The sequence below is a fragment of the Saccopteryx bilineata genome, chromosome 1, assembly GCF_036850765.1.
Source record: "Saccopteryx bilineata isolate mSacBil1 chromosome 1, mSacBil1_pri_phased_curated, whole genome shotgun sequence".
Taxonomy (NCBI): Eukaryota; Metazoa; Chordata; class Mammalia; order Chiroptera; family Emballonuridae; genus Saccopteryx; species Saccopteryx bilineata.
In genome coordinates, this window is record NC_089490.1 from 8,692,092 (window position 1) to 8,715,428 (window position 23,337).

The 23,337-nt window shown below is 43.8% G+C and overlaps 1 protein-coding gene across 3 annotated transcripts in view; it reads left to right on the forward strand.

Annotated features, from left to right (window-relative positions):
• The window catches only part of BTNL2 (butyrophilin like 2), a 28,884-nt gene that overhangs the window by 3,654 nt on the left and 1,893 nt on the right, over positions 1 to 23,337 (forward strand). The window contains exons 2-8 of one of the 3 annotated variants that reach the window (XM_066254454.1): positions 1,044 to 1,127; positions 3,033 to 3,383; positions 4,702 to 4,983; positions 6,882 to 6,902; positions 19,430 to 19,777; positions 21,587 to 21,712; positions 22,599 to 22,694. In XM_066254454.1, coding sequence (XP_066110551.1) covers positions 1,049 to 1,127; positions 3,033 to 3,383; positions 4,702 to 4,983; positions 6,882 to 6,902; positions 19,430 to 19,777; positions 21,587 to 21,712; positions 22,599 to 22,694 — 1,303 coding nt within the window. In that variant the 5' untranslated portion in view covers positions 1,044 to 1,048. Of the gene's footprint in view, positions 1 to 1,043; positions 1,128 to 3,032; positions 3,384 to 4,701; positions 4,984 to 6,881; positions 6,903 to 19,429; positions 19,778 to 21,433; positions 21,713 to 22,598; positions 22,695 to 23,337 lie in introns of all 3 variants that reach the window. The other 2 variants (XM_066254387.1, XM_066254419.1) reach the window with 2 other exon arrangements.

The following is a 23,337-nucleotide window of genomic DNA, read 5'->3' on the forward strand; positions in this document are numbered from 1 at the left end:
GGTATCTCATTGCAGTTTTGATTTGCATTTCTCTAATAACTAAAGAAGATGAGCATCTTTTCATATATCTGTTGGCCATTTGTATTTCTTCCTGGGAGAAGTGTCTGTTCATGTCCTCTTCCCATTTTTTTATTGGATTGTTTGTTTGTTTGTTGTTGAGTTTTATGAGTTCTTTGTATATTTTGGATATTAGGCCCTTATCTGAGCTGTTGTTTGAAAATATCATTTCCCATTTAGTTGGCTTTCTGTTTATTTTGTTATCAGTTTCTCTTGCTGAGCAAAAACTTCTTAGTCTGATGTAGTCCCATTCATTAATTTTTGCCTTCACTTCTGTTTTCAAAACAAAAATTAGTGCTCTGTTTTTGTTCCAGTAGCTTTGAAATGTTTTAGAGGGGAGGAAGTGTTTCTGTTGCGCTGGTTCAGTGGGCATGTTGGGCTTGCCGGTCTCTGCGGGCTGGGCTATTTCTTTTTTCATTCCCAACGTGTCATGGATCTTAGGAAAGGCCATTTCCACTATTCTCTCCTGCACTTTCCAAGGCATTCCCTTGCCCCTGGCTTCCCTGGGACACTGGTGAGGGCTTCCTGGAGGCAGCGTGGGGACCAGAGCCTTCCTGCTCCTTTCTTAACATCTCAGAAACTCTAGTGATGATGGAGTTTGCAGAAGGAACTGGGAGGAGGGTGAGGAAAACAGTATTGGATTCCTGCTCTATAATTTCTGCATGCTGAGAATAGACAGAACTAAAGAATTAAAAAAAAATGTAAATAGTATTGACCCTTTAAGCCAGGAAAGCTGTTCATTTTGATCAGAAATCTTCCCTCAGGTCTAAACGTAGCTTAAAGGACAACCCATTGGGTCAGGGGTCAGAGGGGATCAATAACTGTGAAAAATGGAGGAAGCCCACTTCACCATCTGAGCGTGGAGGGGTTGATGTGGATTCTTTGTCATGACTATGTCACCACTGGGGACCATCCAGTGTGCTGTCAGTCCGTCAGCCTTGTAGCCTCACATAGGGACAGCCATGTTTCTTCTGTGATTGCTCCAGGGACGATGGTGGACTTCCTAGGACACAGCCTGTCCGGTGTGGTCGCCTCCTTCTTCTTCATACTGCTCACCGTGAAGCGGCCAGGTAGGATCCCCCCTGCACCCCCTCATGCGTGCCTGGATGTCCTGGGAATCCAGTCCCGGTGCAGAGGTCTGAATTCAAAGGGGCTAATACACTATTCAGAGTGGGGTCCAGGGGCCAAGACATCTGTGCTCCAAAACGAGCCCTCCGCTTCCAGCTGGGGTACCTTCGGACAGTTGCTTGAGAGCCTTCTGCCTCAGTTCCCTCATCTCTATAATGAGAATAACAAGGTGCCTGCATCTCACAGGCGGGCACAGTCTCCAAGGTGAACTGCGGCTGTGCATGGGAAACACTTGAATCCGTACCAGGAACACGTTAAATTCTCATCCATTCTCCTGCTTCTCTGCTAGAAGAAATGCTTTGCCCATAAACTAAATAGCATAAAAACCCTTGTAATAACAATAATAATATAACAACAACAATAATAATGACATCTAATAATAATAAACTAGAAGGAAAGACTCCCAGTAAATGGATTTGGAAATCTCAGTAGCTGAACTTTGTTGGTCAAAATACTGTGCTTTTAAAAAGGATTATGAAAATTCAATGTCAGTGTGTAATGTCCAAGCCTAAGAAAGTGCAGTATGGCAAAGTGGGAACCCCTGGACAGGGCATGGAGGGGGGCTCAGGCTCCCCACGGGGCTGCCAGGAACTGTGCGAGGGGGTGCGGCTGTCTGCCCCCACCCCCCTCTGGGGAGTGCACCCTCCTCACCTGTGAGGCAGTGAACGGAGCCTACGACCAGGGACAGCTTCACATTTGCAGTCCATCAGTGAAGAATGCAAGCAGACGCCCCCTGAGTTCCACAGCGACCTTTGGAGCAGCATCTGTTCTATCCTGAGCACTCAGTGAGAAAGATGTGGTTCTTTCTAAGGAGGGTTGGCTCTGCACGAAATCCTCAGGGCATCTTAGACGGGAAAGGACACAAGGCTCATAGTATGAAATTATTAAACATATCGAACAGAATTATTGAACACCTCTTCAGTTTGCAGGTAATAGTGAATCAGGCAAACATGACTCGAAATTGGTTGGAAGGCTCCAACTCGCTAGAAAAATCACTGCACTTAATTCATCACAAAGTGTTCCTGTAAAAACTGCCTTTTACACTATCCCCAGTAACCAGGGTCCTGCCTGCTCCAGACCCAAAGAGAAAGGGAAAAAAAGTAGCTCTGTTTTCATCCTAAGTCAAGAGCAGGCATAAAAAGCTGGAAAATCTATTGAATAAATTTAATTACCTAAAGATTGTTTTAAAGTGACTACAGTGCCAGTCATTAACAATAGAAAGTGACATCACTAACTATAAAATAAATCATTATAAAATATTAATCAGTAATAAAGTTCCCAATTTAAAAAAAAGCGACTTACCCACCCTGGCTGGATAGCTCAGCTGGTTACAGTGTCGTTCCAAAGAGCAGAGGTTGCTGGTTCGATCCCCAGTCAGGGCACAGACTGGAACAGATTGATGTTTCTGTCTGTCTCTCTTTCTCTCTTCTCTAAAAAAATTAAATAAATATAGACAGATAAATAAATAAATAAATAAATAATAAATAAAGCATCCCAGAGATGATAGTGTTAGTGTCTTAAAGATGAAAAAAAAAAATCAAGATTCCAAGTCCCAAATCTCAGTGAAAATAATGGATGTGTCCCCGAGTCACACCGCCGGTGGCAGACTCAGCGCTGACGCTCAGTTCTGAACGCGTGCTATTTCCAGTGCACAGTGCACAGAAACGGTCCCTGCAGCAGCCGGACGCGCGCACCGCCACGCTGGGCTTCTCTGGGCTGAGAATGAAGCCCGCCTCCTGCAGGGACCCCCCCCCCCCCCCCAGTGGATAGGACGGGCGGGCGAGCCAGAGCGAGCCGATTACGTCCCCAGTGGCACCTCCTGGCACCGCCCCCTCGCTGTCTTACAGAGGAGTTCCGAGTGGTCGGTCCGGCCGGCCCCATCCTGGCCCGGGTCGGGGAAGACGCCCTGCTCTCCTGTCGGCTCCTCCCGCAGCGGCCCGCGGCGCGCCTGGAGGTGAGGTGGTACCGCTCGGAGCCCAGCACGCAGGTGCTGTTTGCGTCCCGGGACGGCGCGGAGGCCCCCGAGGAGCAGGCGGAGGGGTACAGGGGCCGAGTGCAGTGGGTCGAGGACGGCGTCGCTCAGGGGCGCGTGGCTCTGAAGATGGACAACATCCGGCCGGCCGACGACGGGCAGTACTGGTGTGGCGTCCGGGAGGGGGACTATTATGGAGAGACCAGCTTGCTCCTCAGTGTCGCCGGTGAGTACCTGGGAAAAGGAAAGACATGGGGTCTCAGCGGAAGAGGCGAGGAACCCCCCAGACCAGCCAGGCAATCCCTAATGCCCGGTCCTCCACCCGGATTCATTTCTGGGCAAGTAGTTCTGCAACCTTTGTAGCAAGCTCACGTAGGCAGTACCCCCAGATTTAACTCACTTGGTCTTGACTATGACCTGCCGTATCCAATGAGTTGGGGACTCCCTGTGAATGGCCGGCGGGTTCTGCATGAAGCATTTGTATTAGCAAAGTAGGAAGGGGTTGAGGAGGAAGGGGTCACTGGAGAAGAAAGGATCTGCCTTAAGGAAGAACAAATATCAGAAAATTAAACTATCAGATGGTTTCCTGGCAGGAATAACTCCTCCACGTGCTGAAGAGAAAACCAGGCAAATCCATTCCTCCTCTTAGGGAGATAGTGCTTTGGAGAAGCTAATGCTTCCTTTTTACTGCCCCAGGGGGCTGTTTCCTGGCACTTTTTAAAACATCACTCATAACTATGATGATTATGATGTTCAAGGTCATTCAAGATGGATGAAAGAACCCTGGTGTGTGTGAGCTGGGGAGCGGGGAGGACACACACCGCCAGGGACATCTGAAAATAAGTCACACCTTTTCCACAGCTGTGGTGGAAGGAGTGGTCTCAGGCGCCCAGCAGTGAGAGAGACAGAATTACCATTTAGGGAAAACATCGTTCCCTTTGCTTGGGTTTGAGAAATGTATTAAATAGAGAGACACTTTCAACATTATGTAAAACTAGGATTTCTCAAGAACATTTTTCCATTAAGTGGAATGTGTAGCTACAGAAACTCCTCAGGGGGCTTCCCACCTCACCCACCTCAGGTATCTAATAGCATCCCCAAATCACAGCCACCAACACCAGGAACGGGAAATAAGAGTCCCCACAGAGGTGATTGATGACTTTGTAATAAATGTTCTATTTAAATAGTCGTCAAGGTGTCATCTGAAATGTCAAAGTGCCTGACACAATGACATGAAGAAGGGCAGAGTCTGTGGCGTGGGCGAGTTCATGAATAAGTTACAACACAGCTTTGTTTACAGAGTTAGGAACATAAGTCTGGATCTGAAGAAAAATGGTGTGCATGTACTAAAGCGGAAAGATCCAGGCTGGGAACAGATACAGTACAGAGGAGCGTCAGTTAGAATGGGGGGAAGACTTGGCGATGGATTGCTCTCCGGACCCCTGAACTTCTACTCTCTCCCTGGAGCCATGTCCCTGGGACCCCAGCCTCTGACCTGTGCCTCCACAGGCTGTGAACCTCAGGGCTCTGTCCTCCCTCCGCAGGGCTGGGGTCGGCCCCCCTCATCCACATGGAGGGGGCCGTGGAAGGCGAGCTCCAGCTCGTGTGCACTGCGGAAGGCTGGTTCCCAGAGCCCCAGGTTCACTGGGAAGACAGCAGGGGAGACAAGCTGCTAAACTTCTCTCAGTACCACGTCCAGGCCGAGGACGGCTTGTTCTACGTGGAATCCACGCTCGTGCTCAGGAACGCCTCCACAGAGACTGTGTCCTGCTTCGTCCACAACCCCGTCCTCGCTGAGGAGAAGGCGTCAGCCATCTCCATCTCAGGTCAGTGCTCCGCCCCGAGGACCAGGGTGCTCAGGTCCGCAAGGGACGTTCCAGGGACTGCTCCATGGCACCTAATATGTTTTTTTCAATCGAAAAACTAAGCTAGCATTTAGTAATTTGTATTACAATCTATAAGACATTTATGACTGAAAACATACACGCTATATTTTGATTGAATAGCTATGTCAGTGGTATTGCAATTATTTCCACGTTCAAGATTTTCTTTACTCACAGGTATGTATGACATGGACTTTGAGAATATTAGGCTAAGTAAAAAGAGTGAATCAGAGAAAGCTAGAACTACAGTGTGTCCGTAAAGTCATGGTGCACTTTTGACCAGTCACAGGAAAGCAACAAAAGATGATAGAAATGTGAAATCTGCACCAAATAAAAGGAAAACTCTCCCAGTTTCATACCTATTCAGTGCAGTTCGATGTGGGCTCACGCACAGATTTTTTAGGGCTCCTTAGGTAGCTATCCCGTATAGCCTCTACAGACTCGTCACTGACTGATGGCCTACCAGAACGGGGTTTCTCCACCAAACTGCCGGTTTCCTTCAACTGCTTATCCCATCGAGTAATGTTATTCCTATGTGGTGGCGCCTCGTTATAAACGTGCCAATATTCACGTTGCACTTTGGTCGTGGGTTCGAATCTAGCGAGCCACAGAACACACTGAACTTTCCTCTGTTCCATCCACATCTCGACTGGCATGGCCGTGGGCTGCTCCGCTGTATACACGGTGTTACATCGTCATCTGTGCATGCGCACATGCTGCCACATCATCCTACAGAAACTGGGAGGGTATTCCTTTTATTTGGTGCAGATTTCACATTTCTATCATCTTTTGTTGCTTTCCTATGGCTGGTCAAAAGTGCACCATGACTTTACGGACACACTGTATATGATTTCATTCATCGGTGGGATATAAAACTAAGACTCATGAACACAGACAAAAGTGAGGTAGTTGCCAGGGGGAGGGGACCAAGGGAGGAGAGTAAAGAGGGTCGAATCTGTGGTGGCGGAAAGTGGTTTGACTCTGGGTGATGGGCACACACCGCCATGGACAGTTTATGTGCCATGGAGAATTCACCCGAAACTTGTGTGTTCTTAGGGACCAGGGTCATCCCATTAAATTTAATTTCTAAATAAAAAATAAAACTATATTTTTTCAGCTGAAATGCTTTCTGATGTGGTACTGTGCTGATTACCTCTAGGAGACTATCATCTGAACATAAGAAAAGATGGAGACAACTATTTACATAATAGCATCCTAATCACAGCCTCATCGATAAATAGCAACAGAATAAGTCACAATAAAAACAGCCAAAAAAAACAACAAAAAAACAACAACCCAATAAGGCTGAAAAGAATCCTTATAATGCATTATTTACTGATAAAGATCACATCTCTCCATCATCTATGTATAAATAGACATTTCCAATCACGTAAAGATTTTTGGCTTTTTTGGGGGAAGGGGAACACCATGTATAATTAGACATAAGGATATAAGTATGTAGTTATTCTTCTTATCAATGGATATAGACAGAAATAAAATCCATGCTACATGTTAATGTTGATTTGGGATGCACACGTCCCACCTCTCAGGTTGGAATTGGAGGTGATGCTTGTCCGTGTCCGCATATTTGATACTGTCCGTGCGTTGATGAGAACACCTGTGACAGGTGTGGACAGACCGCATTTTGCTGTGCAGAGAACCGGGAAACAGCTGAACCGTCAGGCGGGAAAAGAATCACTATTTTCCTGTTCATTTCTTTTTTTATAAATCCGGGTTTCCAATAAAACATAGGACTTGCTTCTATTTTTGTGGCGTAGTTCGTCTCCTTTCCCTTTAGAACACAACGCTGACTTAATATGTTCTTCTCCTTCTTTTTTCAGAGAAACTGCAGACGGAGCTCGGTAAGCAGCGCGCATGCGCACCGGGGTGGACCAGCCCCCGCGGCCCCTGGAGGGACACGGGCTCCCTGCGCAAAGCCGAGGGGCTAGGCGGTGCTCGCGGTCCCCATGAGACGGGAGGAGGCTCGGCTTTCCCAAGTCCTCTCTTCAGATAGTACGGGGCTGGGGGGAGCACAGGCTGAGGCACGGTTGTGCTGTGTCACCTGTCCCTTTCAGGATTTATGGGAACCCAAGGGAGCCCCAGATGGACACCTGTGAGGGGCACAGACACACCTGGGCCTGCTGAGCGGGAGGAAAGAGAGCCTCTGAGTGTGTAAAGGGTGGCTCAGGACAGCTGGGGGGCACTGCAGACCCCCTCAGAACTTTTCTAGTGTGAGTGAGGGCAGTGTCACCGTGACAACTGGAGGTCACCACCCACCACCCCCACGCCCTGGCCCTGCTGGGATTTCTGCACCTACCCCTCAGCCCAGAGCTCCTAACCCCGCCACTGTCGGGAGGGGGTGCTTTCCGGGAGGGAGTCTGGGGCCCTCTGCTTCCCGGGCTTAGGATACATACATATTGTGTATATATTTGACTTCATAGTTGAACAGCAGGCACTTTCCTGCCCCTAAGATAAGTGGTTTAAAAAACAACCACTTGATATTTGAACCTCTTTCGGGGTTCTCTGCTACCTCCTCCTTTCTGGGACCGCTTCGCCCAGCCCGGGGCCACTAACCTGAGCCCTGCCCAGATGCACGTGGCCTTGAGTCACCCCCGATCTCTTCCATCAACACCCTGCTCCGCCCCAAGTCACCTTTACAGGAACGTGCGTGTCTGTGCGCAGCAGTGAGCCTCAGCACGCTTCTCAGCCCAGGGAAACGTTTCTGAGGAAAGTCGGGGTGGCAGACACTCCTCAGGATCTTCCAGAGCTGAGTGGGATCCTTTGGACCCCACTGGGCCATAAAGATAAGGGGAAGGACGGGCCTCAGGAAGTTCAGAAGTAACTCCACACTGGAGGAGAGCTGCACTCCTGTGAGGTGTACCTTCCGGGTTGGGTCCCTTTCTGTCTGGGGAAAACATCTGCTCAGGATCAGAGAGGAAGGCGCCTTAACCAGCAGAACCTGTCGGGTACAGATCAGAAAGCCAAGCCAGAGTCTGGGGCAGGCCGGCTCCTGTCTCCGTCCTGTAGGGAGATTTCAGGGGAAGAGTCACTGCTCTGAGCCAACTGGGCGTGTCCTCTGGAGTCCCAGCTCACAAAATGCAATCCACTGCTGTGTTGTTCCTACCCTGTGCTGACCTTGGGGGACAGCACGACAGCGGGGTGATAAGGGGGAGCTCCCCTAGGCTCCCCGTCAGGGGTCAGGCTAGGGAGGAGGGCTGTGTCCTCAGGGCTCTGAGGGAGTGTCACCCGCCTCCCTGCTGTCCTCGTGAGTTAGACCCAGAGGCCAAGGGCTGCTGGCAAACCGGACTCCCTCTGGGAGTCCTGGCACTGAAATCCTGGCTTCTGCTCCGGCCAATAACGAGGCTGGTTTATAAAAATAATGACTATGACTAGTTCTTTGAATTATTATTTCTGTGCCAGGCACTATGCTAAGCGCCTTACAGGAATTTTTTTTTTCTTACGATGATTATAAAAGTTCATTGATTTTGCCTCATTTTACAGTTGGGAAACACTGTTAGAGATATATGTGGTTTGCCCCCAAACACCACGTAATCGTGCTGTTTGCTTTCTGATCTGTGACTGACGGAGGAGTGCATGTTCTTAATCACGTAGGTAGGACTAAAGTAAATCATCGGTCTCTATTTTTTCTCATCTTTAAGATGAGTATACATTTTACTCTCTAATGTGTCAGGTTCTAAGAGTATTGATATGATATAAAATCACATAATACAGTCTAGTATAATATAATTTAGTGTGTTTGAGGAAGGGGATGGCCCATTTAACTGAATATGCTGATTGAATGAGGAATAGATAGATAGTAGATTATGATGAGATGATGAGGTTTCCAGGACTTCGTGCAGAAGTCGGTGCACTTCACAGGCCAGAAAGGATTTAAGTGTTCAGCGGGTGTTCAGAAGGCATTTCAGGAGCGTACGGCCCACACTGAAGAGTACAGCGGAACAGTCAACGAGCGCATGCGCGCCGCCGCCCGGGAAAGGTCAGGTGGAGCTGCGCTCAGAGCGCTCTCACCGTAGTCCGGCACCAGTTCCTAACGAACAGGGCTGCATGGTTTCTCCCAGTTCTTTATGCCTGATTTCCCCTTGGATACATATGTCTATAGCACACCTAATTAATTAAATCTCCAAACACCTATTATAGTTTCTTTAGTTTCCTTTAGAATCAATTTTAGCCCTTAACTAACCTGTGCCTGGCAAGGCAATCCAGTGTAATGAGCACCAGGGGCCGGGAAGAGGGGAGGAACCCTCATACCTCATACGGGTAACAGAGAGGAGGACATCGTCTGTCTTACTACGTCATTTATTTTAAAACACATAGATGGAGCAATAGCAGCAAAGTAATTCCTAGATCTTTACTTTTCTTTAAAATAAAATAAAACATAGTTATTATAAATTTTACACTTGATATATTAGGTTCAGGTATACATTATGGTGATGTGACATTTTTCTACCTTACCATAGGCTCAGGGAAGGTCTGTATTCACTGTGTTTGGCATTCTGTATTTTGCCAAAACAAAAACCCATTCTTCTTTTTTTTTTTTTTTTTTTGCTTTTCTCTGAAGCTGGAAACGGGGAGGCAGTCAGACAGACTCCCGCATGCCCACCAGGGGGCGATGCTCTGCCCATCCGGGGCATCTCGACCAGAGCCATTCTAGCACCTGGGGCAGAGGCCAAAGAGCCATCCCCAGCGCCTGGGCCATCTTTTGCTCCAATGGAACCCCAGCTGCGGGAGGGGAAGAGAGAGACAGAAAAGAGGAGAGGGGGAGGGGTGGAGAAGCAGATGGGTGCCTCTCCTGTATGCCCTGGCCAGGAATCGAACCCCGGACTCCCGCATGCAAGGCTGACGCTCTACCACTGAGCCAACCAGCCAGGGCCAACCACCCCATTTTTAATATTATTTTTCTTCAAATTATTTAGGGACATTGAACCTTATGTGTGTTTAGAATCCCACATAACTGGGTCCTTGGGACACCAAAATACGATGATTGGATCTGCCTGACAAGGATTATAAAATCAACCCGAAAGTCTTCTTCACATTTCATTACTAAAAATACACATAAAACTCACCTTCATCCCCTCCCTGTTCTACAAGCAGAGGGTGGGATTAGCTCCTATGCCCTCTGGTCTCACGGTCCACATGCCCCCGCTCAGACTGCCCGGTCATCCAGGAGCTTTATATAGATTATCCTGTTCAATTCCAGAACAACCTTATGATTTTGAGAGTGACAGATTTGTTTTATAGTTTAAGAAACTGAGACATGCACCGATTAAGACTTGTTTAAGGTCATAATAAAGAATTAATTTTTTTCTAGGATTTTTATTTTTTATTTATTTTTATTTTTTTTTTTAGTTGTATTTAGAAAATTAACTTTAACAAGGTGACATTTATCAATGAGAGTGCATTAGTTTCAGGTGAATATTTTTATACCATTTGAACAGTTGATTATGTTGAATACCCATCATCTCACATCAAACCCATCACCTTATATTTGTCCCTCTTTACAGCCTTCTTCCCACTCTCTCTCCTCTCCCCATTCCCCCATGTCCCCTTCTCCCTCTCTCACATTCTTTTCCCCCCAGTAACCACATCACTTTTATCTATGTACATAATTAGGTCTCAGTTTCATATTCCACCCATATGTGAAATCATACCATTCTTAGCTCTTTCTGATTTACTTGTTTCACTTAGTATAATGTTATCAAGGTCAATCCATGTTGTGATAAATGTCACTATGTCATCAGTTCTTATGGCTGATATTCCATTGTATATATGTACCACAGCTTCTTTATCCAGTCATCTATTGAAGGGCTTTTTTATTGTTTCCATGTCTGGGCCACTATGAATAATGCTGCGCTAAACATGGGGGTGCATGTGTCGTTACGTACCAATGTTTTCGAGTTTTGGGGGTAGATACCTAGTAGAAGGATTGCTGGATCACATGGTAATTTTATTCTTAATTTTTTGAGGAACCACCATACTTTCTTCCATAATGGTTGTACTAATTTGCATTCTCACCAACAGTGTATGATGGTTCCTTTTTCTCCACAGCCTCTCCAACACTTGTTATTACCTACCTTGTTGATAATAGCTAATCTAATTTGTGTGAGGTGGTATCTCAGATTAGTTTTGATTTGCATTTCTCTAATAGCTAGTGAAGATGAGCATCTTTTCAAGTATCTGTTGGCCATCTGTATGTCCTCTTGGGAAAAATGTCTGTTCAGGTCTTCACTCTGTTTTTTTTTTTTTTTTTATTCTTTAATAATTTTATTTTTAATAGGGCGACATCAATAAATCAGGATACATATATTCAAAGATAACAACTCCAGGTTATCTTGTTGTTCACTTATGTTGCATACCCATCACCCAAAGTCAGATTGTCCTCTGTCACCTTCTATCTAGTTTTCTTTGTGCCCCTCCCCCTCCCCCTTCCCCTCTCCCTCTCCCCCCTCCCCCCGTAACCTCCACACTTTTATCAATGTCTCTTAGTTGCACTTTTATGTCCCACCTACGTATGGAAAAATGCAGTTCCTGCTTTTTTCTGATTTACTTATTTCACTTCGTATAATGTTATCAAGATTCCACCATTTTGCTGTAAATGATCCGATGTCATCATTTCTTATGGCTGAGTAGTATTCCATAGTGTATATGTGCCACATCTTCTTTATCCAGTCATCTATTGACGGGCTTTTTGGTTGTTTCCATGTCCTGGCCACTGTGAACAATGCTGCAATGAACATGGGGCTGCATGTGTCTTTACATATCAATGTTCTGAGTTTTGGGGGTATATACCCAGTAGAGGGATTGCTGGGTCATAAGGTAGTTCTATTTGCAGTTTTTTGAAAAACCACCATACTTTCTTCCATAATGGTTGTACTACTTTACATTCCCACCAACAGTGGATGAGGGTTCCTTTTTCTCCACAGCCTCTCCAACATTTGCTATTACCTGTCTTGTTAATAATAGCTAATCGAACAGGTGTGAGGTGGTATCTCATTGCAGTTTTGATTTGCATTTCTCTAATAACTAACGAAGATGAGCATCTTTTCATATATCTGTTGGCCATTTGTATTTCTTCCTGGGAGAAGTGTCTGTTTATGTCCTCTTCCCATTTTTTTATTGGATTGTTTGTTTGTTTGTTGTTGAGTTTTATGAGTTCTTTGTATATTTTGGATATTAGGCCCTTATCTAAGCTGTTGTTTGAAAATATCATTTCCCATTTAGTTGGCTTTCTGTTTATTTTGTTATCAGTTTCTCTTGCTGAGCAAAAACTTCTTCGTCTGATGTAGTCCCATTCATTAATTTTTGCCTTCACTTCTCTTGCCTGTGGAGTCAAATTCATAAAATGCTCTTTAAAACCCAGGTCCATGAGTTGAGTACCTATGTCTTCTTCTATGTACTTAATTGTTTCAGGTCTTATGTTTAGATCTTTGATCCATTTTGAGTTAATTTTAGTACAGGGGGACAAACTGTAGTCGAGTTTCATTCTTTTGCATGAGGCTTTCCAGTTTTCCCAGCACCATTTATTGAAGAGGCTTTCTTTTCTCCATTGTGTGTTTTTGGCCACTTTATCAAAAATTATTTGACTATATATATGTGGTTTTATTTCTAGGTTTTCTATTCTGTTCCATTGGTCTGAGTGTCTGTTTTCCTACCAATACCATGCTGTTTTGATTGTCATGGCCCTATAATATAGTTTGAAGTCAGGTATTGTAATGCCCCCAGCTTCATTCTTTTTCTTTAGGATTGCTTTGCTATTCGGGGTTTTTGATAGTTCCATATAAATCTGATGATTTTTTTGCTCCATTTGTTTAAAAAATATCATTGGAATTTTGATGGTAATTGCATTAAACGTGTATATTGCTTTGGGTAATATAGCCATCTTGATTATATTTATTCTTCCTAACCAAGAACAAGGTATATTCTTCCATCTCATTATATCTTTTTCGATTTCCCTTAACAATGGTTTATAGTTTTCATTATATAAGTCCTTTACATTCTTTGTTATGTTTATTCCTAGGTATTTTACTTTTTTGTTGCAATTGTGAGGGGGATTATTCTTTTGAGTTCGTTCTGAGTTGTTTCATTGTTGGCATATAGAAAGGCTATTGACTTCTGTATGTTAATTTTGTATCATGCGACCTTACTGTATTGGCTTGTTGTTTCTAGTAGTCTTTTTGTGGATTCTTTGGGGTTTTCAATGTATAGGATCATATCATCTGCAAAGAGTGATACCTTTACTTCTTCTTTTCCGATATGGATGCCTTTTATTTCTTTGTCTTATCTGATTGCTCTGGCTAGAAACTCTAGTACCACACTAAATAAGAGTGGAGAGAGTGGACACCCTTGTCTTGTTCCTGATTTAAGGGGGAAAGCCTTCAGTTTAATGCCATTTAATATGATGTTAGCTGATGGTTTATCATATATGGCCTTTATCATGTTGAGATATTTTCCTACTATACCCATTTTGTTGTGAGTCTTATACATAAAATTGTGTTGTATTTTATTGAAAGCCTTTTCTGCGTCTATTGATAAGATCATGTGGTTTTCGTTCTTTGTTTTGTTGATATGGTGTATTACGTTAACTGTTTTACGTATGTTGAACCATCCTTGAGATTCTGGGATAAATCCCACTTGATCATGATGTATTATTTTTTTAATATGTTGTTGTATTCGATTTGCTAGTATTTTGTTTAGAATTTTAGCATCTGTATTCATTAGAGATATTGGTCTGTAGTTTTCTTTTTTTGTGCCATCCTTGCCTGGTTTTGGTATGAGGGTTATGTTGGCCTCATAAAATGTGTTTGGAAGTATTGCTTCTTCTTCAATTTTTTGGAAGACTTTCAGTAGAATAGGAACCAAGTCTTCTTTGAATGTTTGATAAAATTCGCTGGTATAGCCGTCTGGTCCTGGACTTTTATTTTTAGGGAGGTTTTTAATGGTTTTTTCTATTTCTTCTCTACTAATAGGCCTGTTTAGGCTTTCTGCTTCTTCTTGAATCAGTCTAGGAAGGTTATATTGTTCTAGGAATTTATCCATTTCTTCTAGGTTGTTGAATTTACTGGCATAAAGTTTTTCATAGTATTCTACAATAATTCTTTGTATATCTACGGTGTCTGTGGTGATTTCTCCTCTTTCATTTTGGATTTTGTTTATATGAGTTCTTTCTCTTTTTTCCTTGGTAAGTCTTGCCAAGGGTTTGTCAATTTGGTTGATCTTTTCAAAGAACCAGCTCCTTGTACTATTAATTTTTTCTGTAGTTTTTCTGTTCTCTATTTCATTTATTTCTGCTCTGATTTTTATTATTTCCTTTCTTCAACTGGATTTGGGTTGTCTTTGTTCTTCTTTTTTACTTCCTTAAGGTGTGAAGTTAAGTGGTTCACTTGGGCTCTCTCTTGTTTGTTCATATATGCCTGAAGTGATATGAACTTCCCTCTTATCACTGCTTTTGCTGCATCCCATAGATTCTGATATGTCCTATTCTCATTTTCATTTGTCTGTATATATCTTTTGATCTCTGCACTTATTTCTTCTTTGATCCATTCATTTTTTAAAAGTATGTTGTTTAGTTTCCACATTTTTGTGGGATTTTTTTCCTCTTTTTTGCAGTTGAATTCTAGTTTCAAGGCTTTATGTTCAGAAAATATGCTTGGTACAACTTCGATTTTTCTGAATTTGCTGATGTTGTTTTTGTGGCCCAACATATGCTCAATTCTTAAGAATGATCCATGTACACTGGAGAAAAATTTATACTTAGTCACTTTGGGGTGAAATGTTCTGTAGATGTCTATCATATCCAGGTGCTCTAGTGTTTTCTTTAAGGCCACTATATCTTTGTTGATTCTCTGTTTGGATGACCGATCTAGAGCCGTCAGCGGTGTATTGAGGTCTCCAAGTATGATTGTATTTTTGTCAGTATTTGTTTTAAGGTCAATAAGTAGCTGTCTTATATATTTTGGTGCTCCTTGGTTTGGTGCATATATATTAAGAATTGTTATGTCTTCTTGATTCAGTGTCCCCTTAGCCATTATGAAATGGCCATTTTTGTCTCTGAGTACTTTTGCTGTCTTGTAGTCAGCATTATCAGATATGAGTATTGCTATGCCTGCTTTTTTTTGGATGTTATTTGCTTGGAGTATTTTTTTCCAGCCTTTCACTTTGAATTTGTTTTTATCCTTATTACTTAGATGAGTTTCCTGTAGGCAGCATACAGTTGGATTTTCTTTTTTAATCCATTCTGCTACACTCTGCCTTTTTATTGGTGAGTTTAATCTGTTTACATTTAGTGTAATTATTGACACTTGTGAGTTCCCTATTGCCATTTTATAGATTTATTTCTGTTAGTTTTGTGTCTTGTTTGATCCTTCTCATTCAGTTTTCTATCTTTTGTTTTTATTTGGTTGTATTCCATACATCCTTCCTCTGTTACTATTTTTTTTTATCTCATGTGCTTCTGTGGTGGTTTTTTCAATGTTGGTTACCTTTAAGTAATGAAAAGGGTTCCTACCCTGTTCATTGTAGAGCACTATTTTGTGAGTACTTTTGCACTCCATCGTCCATTGCTACTGTTAATCTCCCTCCTCTCCCCTCCTCCTTTCTTTTTCTGTTGTCACAGTTTAAATTTGGTTTTATTGTGTTCTTCTTGGAGCTTTTACTTTTGGCTTTGGTTTTTTTTTTTTGTTGTTGTTCTTTGTATCTGATTCGAGAACTCCCTTTAGTAATTCCTGGAGTGGGGGTTTTCTGATGACAAATTCCCTCATCTTTTCTGTATCTGTGAATGTTTTTATTTCTCCTTCATATTTGAAGGATAGCTTTGATGGGTAGAGTATTCATGGCTGAAAGTTCCTCTCTTTCATGACTTTAAATATTGGGGTCCACTCTCTTCTAGCTTGTAGAGTTTCTGCTGAGAAATCTGATGATAATCTAATGGGCCTTCCTTTATATGTTGTATTCTTCTTTTCCGTGGCTGCCTTGAGAATTTTTTCTTTGCCGTTGGTTTGTGCCAATTACATTATGATATGCCTTGGAGTAGGTTTTTTGGGGTTAAGAAAACTCGGAGTTCTGTTTGCCTCTTGAATTTGAGGCTTTAGTTATTTCCACAGGCTTGAGAAGTTCTCATCTATTATTTGTTTGAGTATGTTCTCCATTCCATTTTCTCTCTCTTCTCCCTCTGATATTCCTATTATTCTTATGTTATTCTTTTTGATGGAGTCAGATAATTCTTGTAGGGCTATCTCTTTTTTTTTTTTTTTAATTTTTGAGTCTCTTTCTTCTCTCTGTTGTGCCTCAAGTTGCTTGCCTTCTATTTCACTAATCCTCTCTTCTATCTGGCCTGTTTTATTAGCTAAGCTTGTTACCTCATTTTTCAGCTCATGAATTGAGTTTTTCATCTCTGTTTGATTTGTTTTTATAGTTTCATTTTCCTTGGAAATATATTCTTTGTGTTCATCGAGTTGTTTTCTGAGCTCCCTAAATTGCCTTTCTGTGTTTTCTTGTATATCTCGGAGGATTTTTACGATTTCTATCTTAAATTCTCTGTCATTTAGCTTCAAGCTTTCCAATATATTAAATTTTTTCTCCATAGATTTTTTCTCATCTAGCTGTGTTATGTCTCTTTCTTTTGTATCCATGATATTCGATTTTTTCTTGCTTAATGGCATCTGAGGGTGGTTTTGTTGATAGCATTAATGAGATTTAATAAAGAATAAAAAGTTAAGAAAAATAAAAAATCGAAAAGAGTTGATTTTTTTAAATTAATAATGAAATAAAGAAAAATAAAATAAAATAAAAATTAGAAAAAGGAAATTATTCTCCCCCTCCTTTTTTCCTCTCCTCTCCTCTCCCCTCTTTCTTGAGAAAATCTTGTGGTGAACTGTGAAGTATATTGTACTAAGTCAAACAAACAATGCCTGTAATGGAGGGCCTGAATTGGGGAGAAGTAATAAAGGGGGAAAAAAAAGAAAAAAGAAAGAAAAATAAAAGGGTGTATGGACCCACAAAAAGCAAATAAGAAAAAAATTTGGGTCAAGAATAAAATGATTTGCTTTTAGGTGTTGCTTGACTAAGAGTTATGATGAGAGGAATAAGAGGGAAACAGGAAAATGGGGGGACAAATTAAAAAATTACTATTTTATTTAGTGGAACAAGCACTAGATAAAATGGAGAGCCAGGGATGGGAGCACTGCTAGTGTGTTAAAAAGGTGAAGTAAACCCCCCCCAAATGCCACAAATATAAGTTTGAGTCCCAGATAAGATATTGTTCATTATTGAGGTTTGAATGAGAGGAGACGTAAAGGAGAAAGGAAGAAACTAACATCGAGGGAGAAAAGAGAGAGAGAGAGAGAAAAGAGGGAACTACTAAAAGAAGAAAAAATATAAAAGAGGAGAGAGAGAGAGAGTTAAGGGTTTTGGAGTGCAACCCTCATAGAGAGAAAGGAAGAGGAAAGAAAAGATAATGGGAGATGGAACACTTATGGGTAGTGTAGTTCAAGGAGAAGAGAGAGTAAGACCGGCAGAGAGTTAAACGACCAAATTGGTGGAGGAAAAAAATTCAAGAATGAAGATAAGAGAAACAAATGAACAAATATAATAAAATGGGATAGATTATAAACTCTGCAGATTATTGTTGATTTTGAGAGGTTATCTTCTTGCTTTTTCTTTTCTCTCACTCTTCCTGGTTGGTGACTCTGTACCCCGGGCTCTGCCCCTTTGGCACACTCAGGTAGAGGTTTGCAGTTGATAAGTCTCTATGGCGATGTCATGTATTGTGCTTCAGTCTTGTTGGCAGTCGAGGCACATTAGCATTTATAGGCTCCGCCAGTGAGAGAGTTCTTGTTCATGGAGCCTTTCTCCTAGTCTTTCCTTCCTCAATTAGTAGCCTGATAATCCAGCTATGGGGTTGCTGCTGCCTCTGCCTGGATAGTAAGAGGCTCAAAGAGCTGGCAACTCCACACTCTATTCCCACTCAGCACAGGGCTCTGGGTAAGGCTCAGTCAGTCAGAACTGCTAGCATAATCAGGCGGGGCTTCCGCCCACTCAAAGACCTCTGGCTCTGTCACTCTGTGGGATAACATGGGCGCGCACTGCCGAGGCTCTTGGAGGAATCTCTTGCCCACTTTCTGCGCACACATACCAGGATATCAGGCCAGCCGCCTCACACTCTGAGTGAAACCCCCGCCTGCTTGGAAAAGTTCCAGCGTTGGAATTGGCTCTCGCTCGGTCCCCAAGCGCGGCTTTTTCAAGGTGTTGGGGCGGCCCAAGATTCCGCTTTTGGCCCACACAAAGGCCCCTGACTCTGCCCCTCTGTGGGATAACACGGGCGGGCACTGCCGAGGTACTCGGAGGAATCTCTCGCTCACTCTCCGTGCGCGCAGACCAGGATATCAGGCCGGCTGCCTCACCCTCTGAGTGAAACCCCCGCCCGCATGGAAAAGTTCCAGCGTTGGATTTGGCTCTTGCTCTTTCCCCGTGCGTGGCTTTCTCAGGGCTCTGGGGCGGCCCGGAGATTCCACCTTTGGCCCACACAAAGGCCTCTGACTCTGCCTATCCGTGGGGTAACACGGGCGCCCACTCCTGGGGCTTTGGAAGAAATCTCTCGCCCACTATCTGTGCGCATCGACCCAGAGATTGGGGAAAATGGCTGCTCCGCTTGTCTTTCTTTGTCTGGGTTTGGCGCGAGTATTAGCTTGTATTGCCCGGGTTGCAACAAGAACAGTTTTTCCTCAGCTTGGATCTCTGTGCCACAGCCTGGTTTGGCCGTTTGTGCTGCGGCCTGGAAGTATTCACCCCCTTTGCCCGCCTTAGTTTCTATATTCTCAGTTCCCAGTGAAAGCCGCCCTGTTAAGGTTAGTGAGGAAGGTGGAACATTTCTTACTCCCTATTTCCTTTGGGGTTTGATTATATATTTAGCCAATTTTTCACTCAACCATACCTTCGGGTGTATTGTGAAACATCTGGAGGCTCCAAGGATAGGTTTTTCTGTTTCTGGTTGAAGATCTTGTTGAGTTTTGGGGGAGATTTATCGGTATCGCTTCCTACCCCGCCATTATGCTGACGTCATCTCTTTTCTAGGATTTTTAATTGTGAAATTCTGTTATCGGGTTGCAATCTGAATATAATTATCGTTGAGGGCACGTGAAGGTTCTGTTAGGGAGATCTCGTTCAGACTGGCACACATAGTGAAGTGGTTCTGCATGGAACAGCGGCCACCTCTATCTCTATCACACCAAAGCCACCCCTCTCCAAATGCTGACCTCGAGCTTTGAGCCCCCAGGGAGGCTGGTGGGTTCTACCCTCCACTTGAGATGTCCTTGCCGATGACAGTATTTGCTCCATGCTGAGTGTCTTGTTGGGTTCTGTCTGTTCTCTTTAATAGCTTCCTTAAAAGTGATTGGACCTTCCCAGCCCCTTCTTGTCAGAGTGGGAGAAGACATACAGTTATCCTGTGACCTGTCTCCCGCGGCTAGTGCACGGAGCATGGAGGTGAGGTGGGTCCGCTCCCACCGCCACCCTGCTGTTCATGTGTACGTCGATGGGGACCACGTGCCTGGAGGGCAGATGGCCGAGTACCGAGGGCGGACAGTGTTGGTGACCGATGACATCGGTGCGGGAAGGCTCACCCTGCGGATACGGGATGCCAGGACTTCGGATGATGGGCCATTCTGGTGCCTTTTTGAAAAGGACGGTGTTTACCAGGAGAAGAGTTTGGATCTGAGGGTAGTCGGTAAGGACTCTAAATAGACGTTTTGGTTCCTACTGCTTTAACGTGGTAGTTCTGAAAAAGTTACCCGGCATTGGAATTTTCCTAACATCCCTTCACTCGTCAAATTTACATTGAACGCCTGACCTGTGGTGGTGCAGTGGATAAAGGGTCCACCTGGAAATGTTGAGGTTGCTGGTTCGAAACCCTGGGCTTGCCTGGTCAAGGCACATATGGGAGTTGATGCTTCCAGCTCCTCCTCCCTTCTCTCTCTCTGTCTCTCTCTCTCTCCTCTCTCTTTCTCTCTCTCTCCTCTCTAAAATGAATAAATAAAATAAAATATTTTTTTTTAATTTACATTGAACCCTCTGATGTGCAGTAACTGATGTGGATACATAAAAGTCCACAAACTCGGATTTAACTTTTTGGCTACAGATTTTGTACCCTTCCCAGGATCCCCATCAAGTGACCATCCATTTACTGACATTTGAGAATTTCACTCTGTGACTTGACACAGGCCTCACTATTTCAGAGCTGTTCTGAAATCCTGGGAGATGTGTAGCACTAGGAAGCATAGTTATTGGAAGACTAAACTAGATGCACATGTAAAGAAAAATCGTAGATATTGACAGAATTGGCAGGATGGAGGAGGTAAGGCAAAAAAAAATAATAATAACATGGTCCCCTGCCTCATAATTTGCCACTGTCTATATTTGTGAATGAAAGTTGACTTTCCAAGGTTAGCAAATACCATTGAGGGATAGTGAACATCTCAGATACTCTACTCGGCTCTTCCATTGATTTTTGTGTCTAAATTAATAAGCACATTTAGGGGCTATCCGCAGGTGCCCATGTGAAAAAATTGAATGAACTCCATCATTTTCTGACGTTGGACACACATATTTATAAAATTTTGATCTCAGAGACTATTCTCTCACTGATACACTTGCTGGCCATGTGAGTTATATCCTGGTCAGAATCATTTTGTTCTCAGGTGTAGAAAAAGAAGAAGAAAGGAGGACAAGATTTGAAATTTATTGTATCTTAAGGTGACCAATTTATTTACAATGAAAAGGAAGACAAAAATAAATTGAAGAAAACAATATCGTAAATAAAAGAAAAATTTTATTCATGGCAGCAATAATACACTATAATATGATAAATATTTTATACATAATAAAACATTTGTAATATTTTATATTGTAATTATGCTTACATGCCTATTAATTTTTAAAAACTACTTGTAAGAAAAAAGTACTCAGTTAGATACAAATACGTCATATCACACGCCATGGATCGACTGCATCGATCAAATACGGACATTTACAGATTATTCTTCCAATATCCAAAAGGAGGACATGTAGGAGGACACTTTTCACGGGAGGACGGAACTTACAAAAGAAGGACTGTCTTCCCTAAAGGGGGAAGATTGGTTACCTTATATCTGTCCCAGCATGATTTTCACAATACAAAAAAAATAAAATAAAATAAAATAAAATAAAATAAAATAAAATATAAGCCAACAAAACAAAACACACCAACGCTCCATCTAGCCTCTTCTCAGGGGAGTGCAATGGCCCCGTAAGCTGCAGGCTCTCCCCTTTCCTCCCAGTGACTCTCCTGCCCGGGTTGCCACTTGCAGGGACTGGAGGGTTCTGTGACTCGCTGTCTCTTCTCCAGGTGTGGGCTCCTCGCCGCAGATCACCTGGGAGGAGCTGCAGGGTGGAGACATTCAGCTGATGTGCACGTCGGAAGGGTGGTTCCCCGAGCCGCACGTGCAGTGGAGGGACGCGGAGGGAAAGCCGGTCCTGTCCTTTCCCACGGTCCTTCCAGGCGGTGATGGGCTGTTCCAGGTGCAGGCCTCGCTCTTGGTCACCAACGGCTCCGTGGCAAATGTGACCTGCTCCATCAGCAACACCCTGCTCCATGAGGAGAAAACGGCAACTTTTTCTTTCTCAGGTTGGTGACCCCATGTGTCCCTCTTAGCTTAGGAAAATAAAGAGGAAAACCAACCCAGATTTTTTTTTTTTTTGTCTTCTCTGGATTGGAAACTGGTTTTCTTTGATACCACCTTCATGGCCAGGGACTGGGTAATATTATCCTTTGCCACCTTGTTTTTCCAGCGATGGTGGTACTATAACTGGAAAAGAGAATGGGGAGAAATATGTGTGTGAGTGTGTGTGTGTGTATGTCAGTGCTTGTGTGATTGTGTGTTTTGTATGTGTGTGACTTTGCAACTGTCTGTCTGTTTGTCTACAAGATTAAAACAATAAAGCTAACAGACATAGGCCCTGGCCAGTTGGCTCAGTGGTAGAGTGCTGGCCTGGTGTGTGGAAGTCCCAGGTTTGATTTCTGGCCAGGGCACACAGGAGAAGCGTCCATCTGCTTCTCCACCCTTCCCCCTTTCTTTTCTCTCTGTCTCTCTCTTCCCCTCCTGCAGCCAAGGCTCCATTGGAGCAAAGTTGGCCCGGGTGCTGAGGATGGCTCCTTGGCCTCTGCCTCAAGTGCTAGAATGGCTCCGGTTGCAAAGGAGCAGTGGCCCCAGATGGGCAAAGCATCACCCCCTGTTGGGCATGCTGGATGGATCCCGCTGGGGTGCATGCGGGAGTTTGTCTCTCTGCTTCCCCGCTTCTCACTTTGAAAAAATACCAAAAAAAAAAAAAGCTAACAGACATAAACTTCAGCTCTCTCCCAGCTTCCACAAGGCAGGGAGGCACAGACCAAATTACTCCCTGGGGGGCCCAGCCCTCACCACCCCTCCGTTTCAGGAGCTGTTCGGATACAATGAATTATCTCAACTTCTCCTAGTTTCATGATATGCTGGGATTTGGGGTTTTCATTTCAGATTCCAGGATGACGTTTTCATGGGCAGCACTACTTATGTTGGGACTGGTCCTGCTGGTGGCGGCAGGCCTGACCACGTGGAAGAGCGGCAGAACAGGTACGCCAGGCCACAGAGGCCGCCCCAGCCTCTCTCTTTCAGGAGGCACACATGGCAGTCACTCACAGAACGGTCAGTCGCTGCTGAAACATGCAGTCCAGAACTTACATTCATGGGACCAGGGGTCAGTGCTGAATGGGATCAGCGTTCACAGTGATAACAGAAGCCAAAGGGTTGAAAGACCATGACGTGGTCCCCGGTGCACATTCCCAAGTGGTCTAGTTCAGGGAGAGGGAGAAAAACGGCGTAGACATCCTCACGTTCAAGGCTGTGAGCTGAGACAACTGAGATTCTGTCGTCATGAACGTTTCACTGAGAGTTTTAGCTTGTTTGCTGGTGATAAAGAACTTTTCATGTATTTATAGAGGGGCTGTTTGGTGTGCCCTAGAAAGTTCTTCTACTTTAAATTCCTTTTATTTATTTATTTATTTCATTTATTTAATTTTTTTTTTTTAGATGGAGGAGGGGAGGTAGTGAGGCAGACTCCACATGTGCCCCAACCGGGATCTGCCCAGCAACTCCATCAGGGACCATTGATCTAGTATCAAGCTATTTTTAGTGCCTGAGGCTGCACTGGAACCAACCAAGCCACTGGCTGTGGGAAGGGAAGAGAAAGAGATAGTCACTTCTCCTGTGTGCCCTG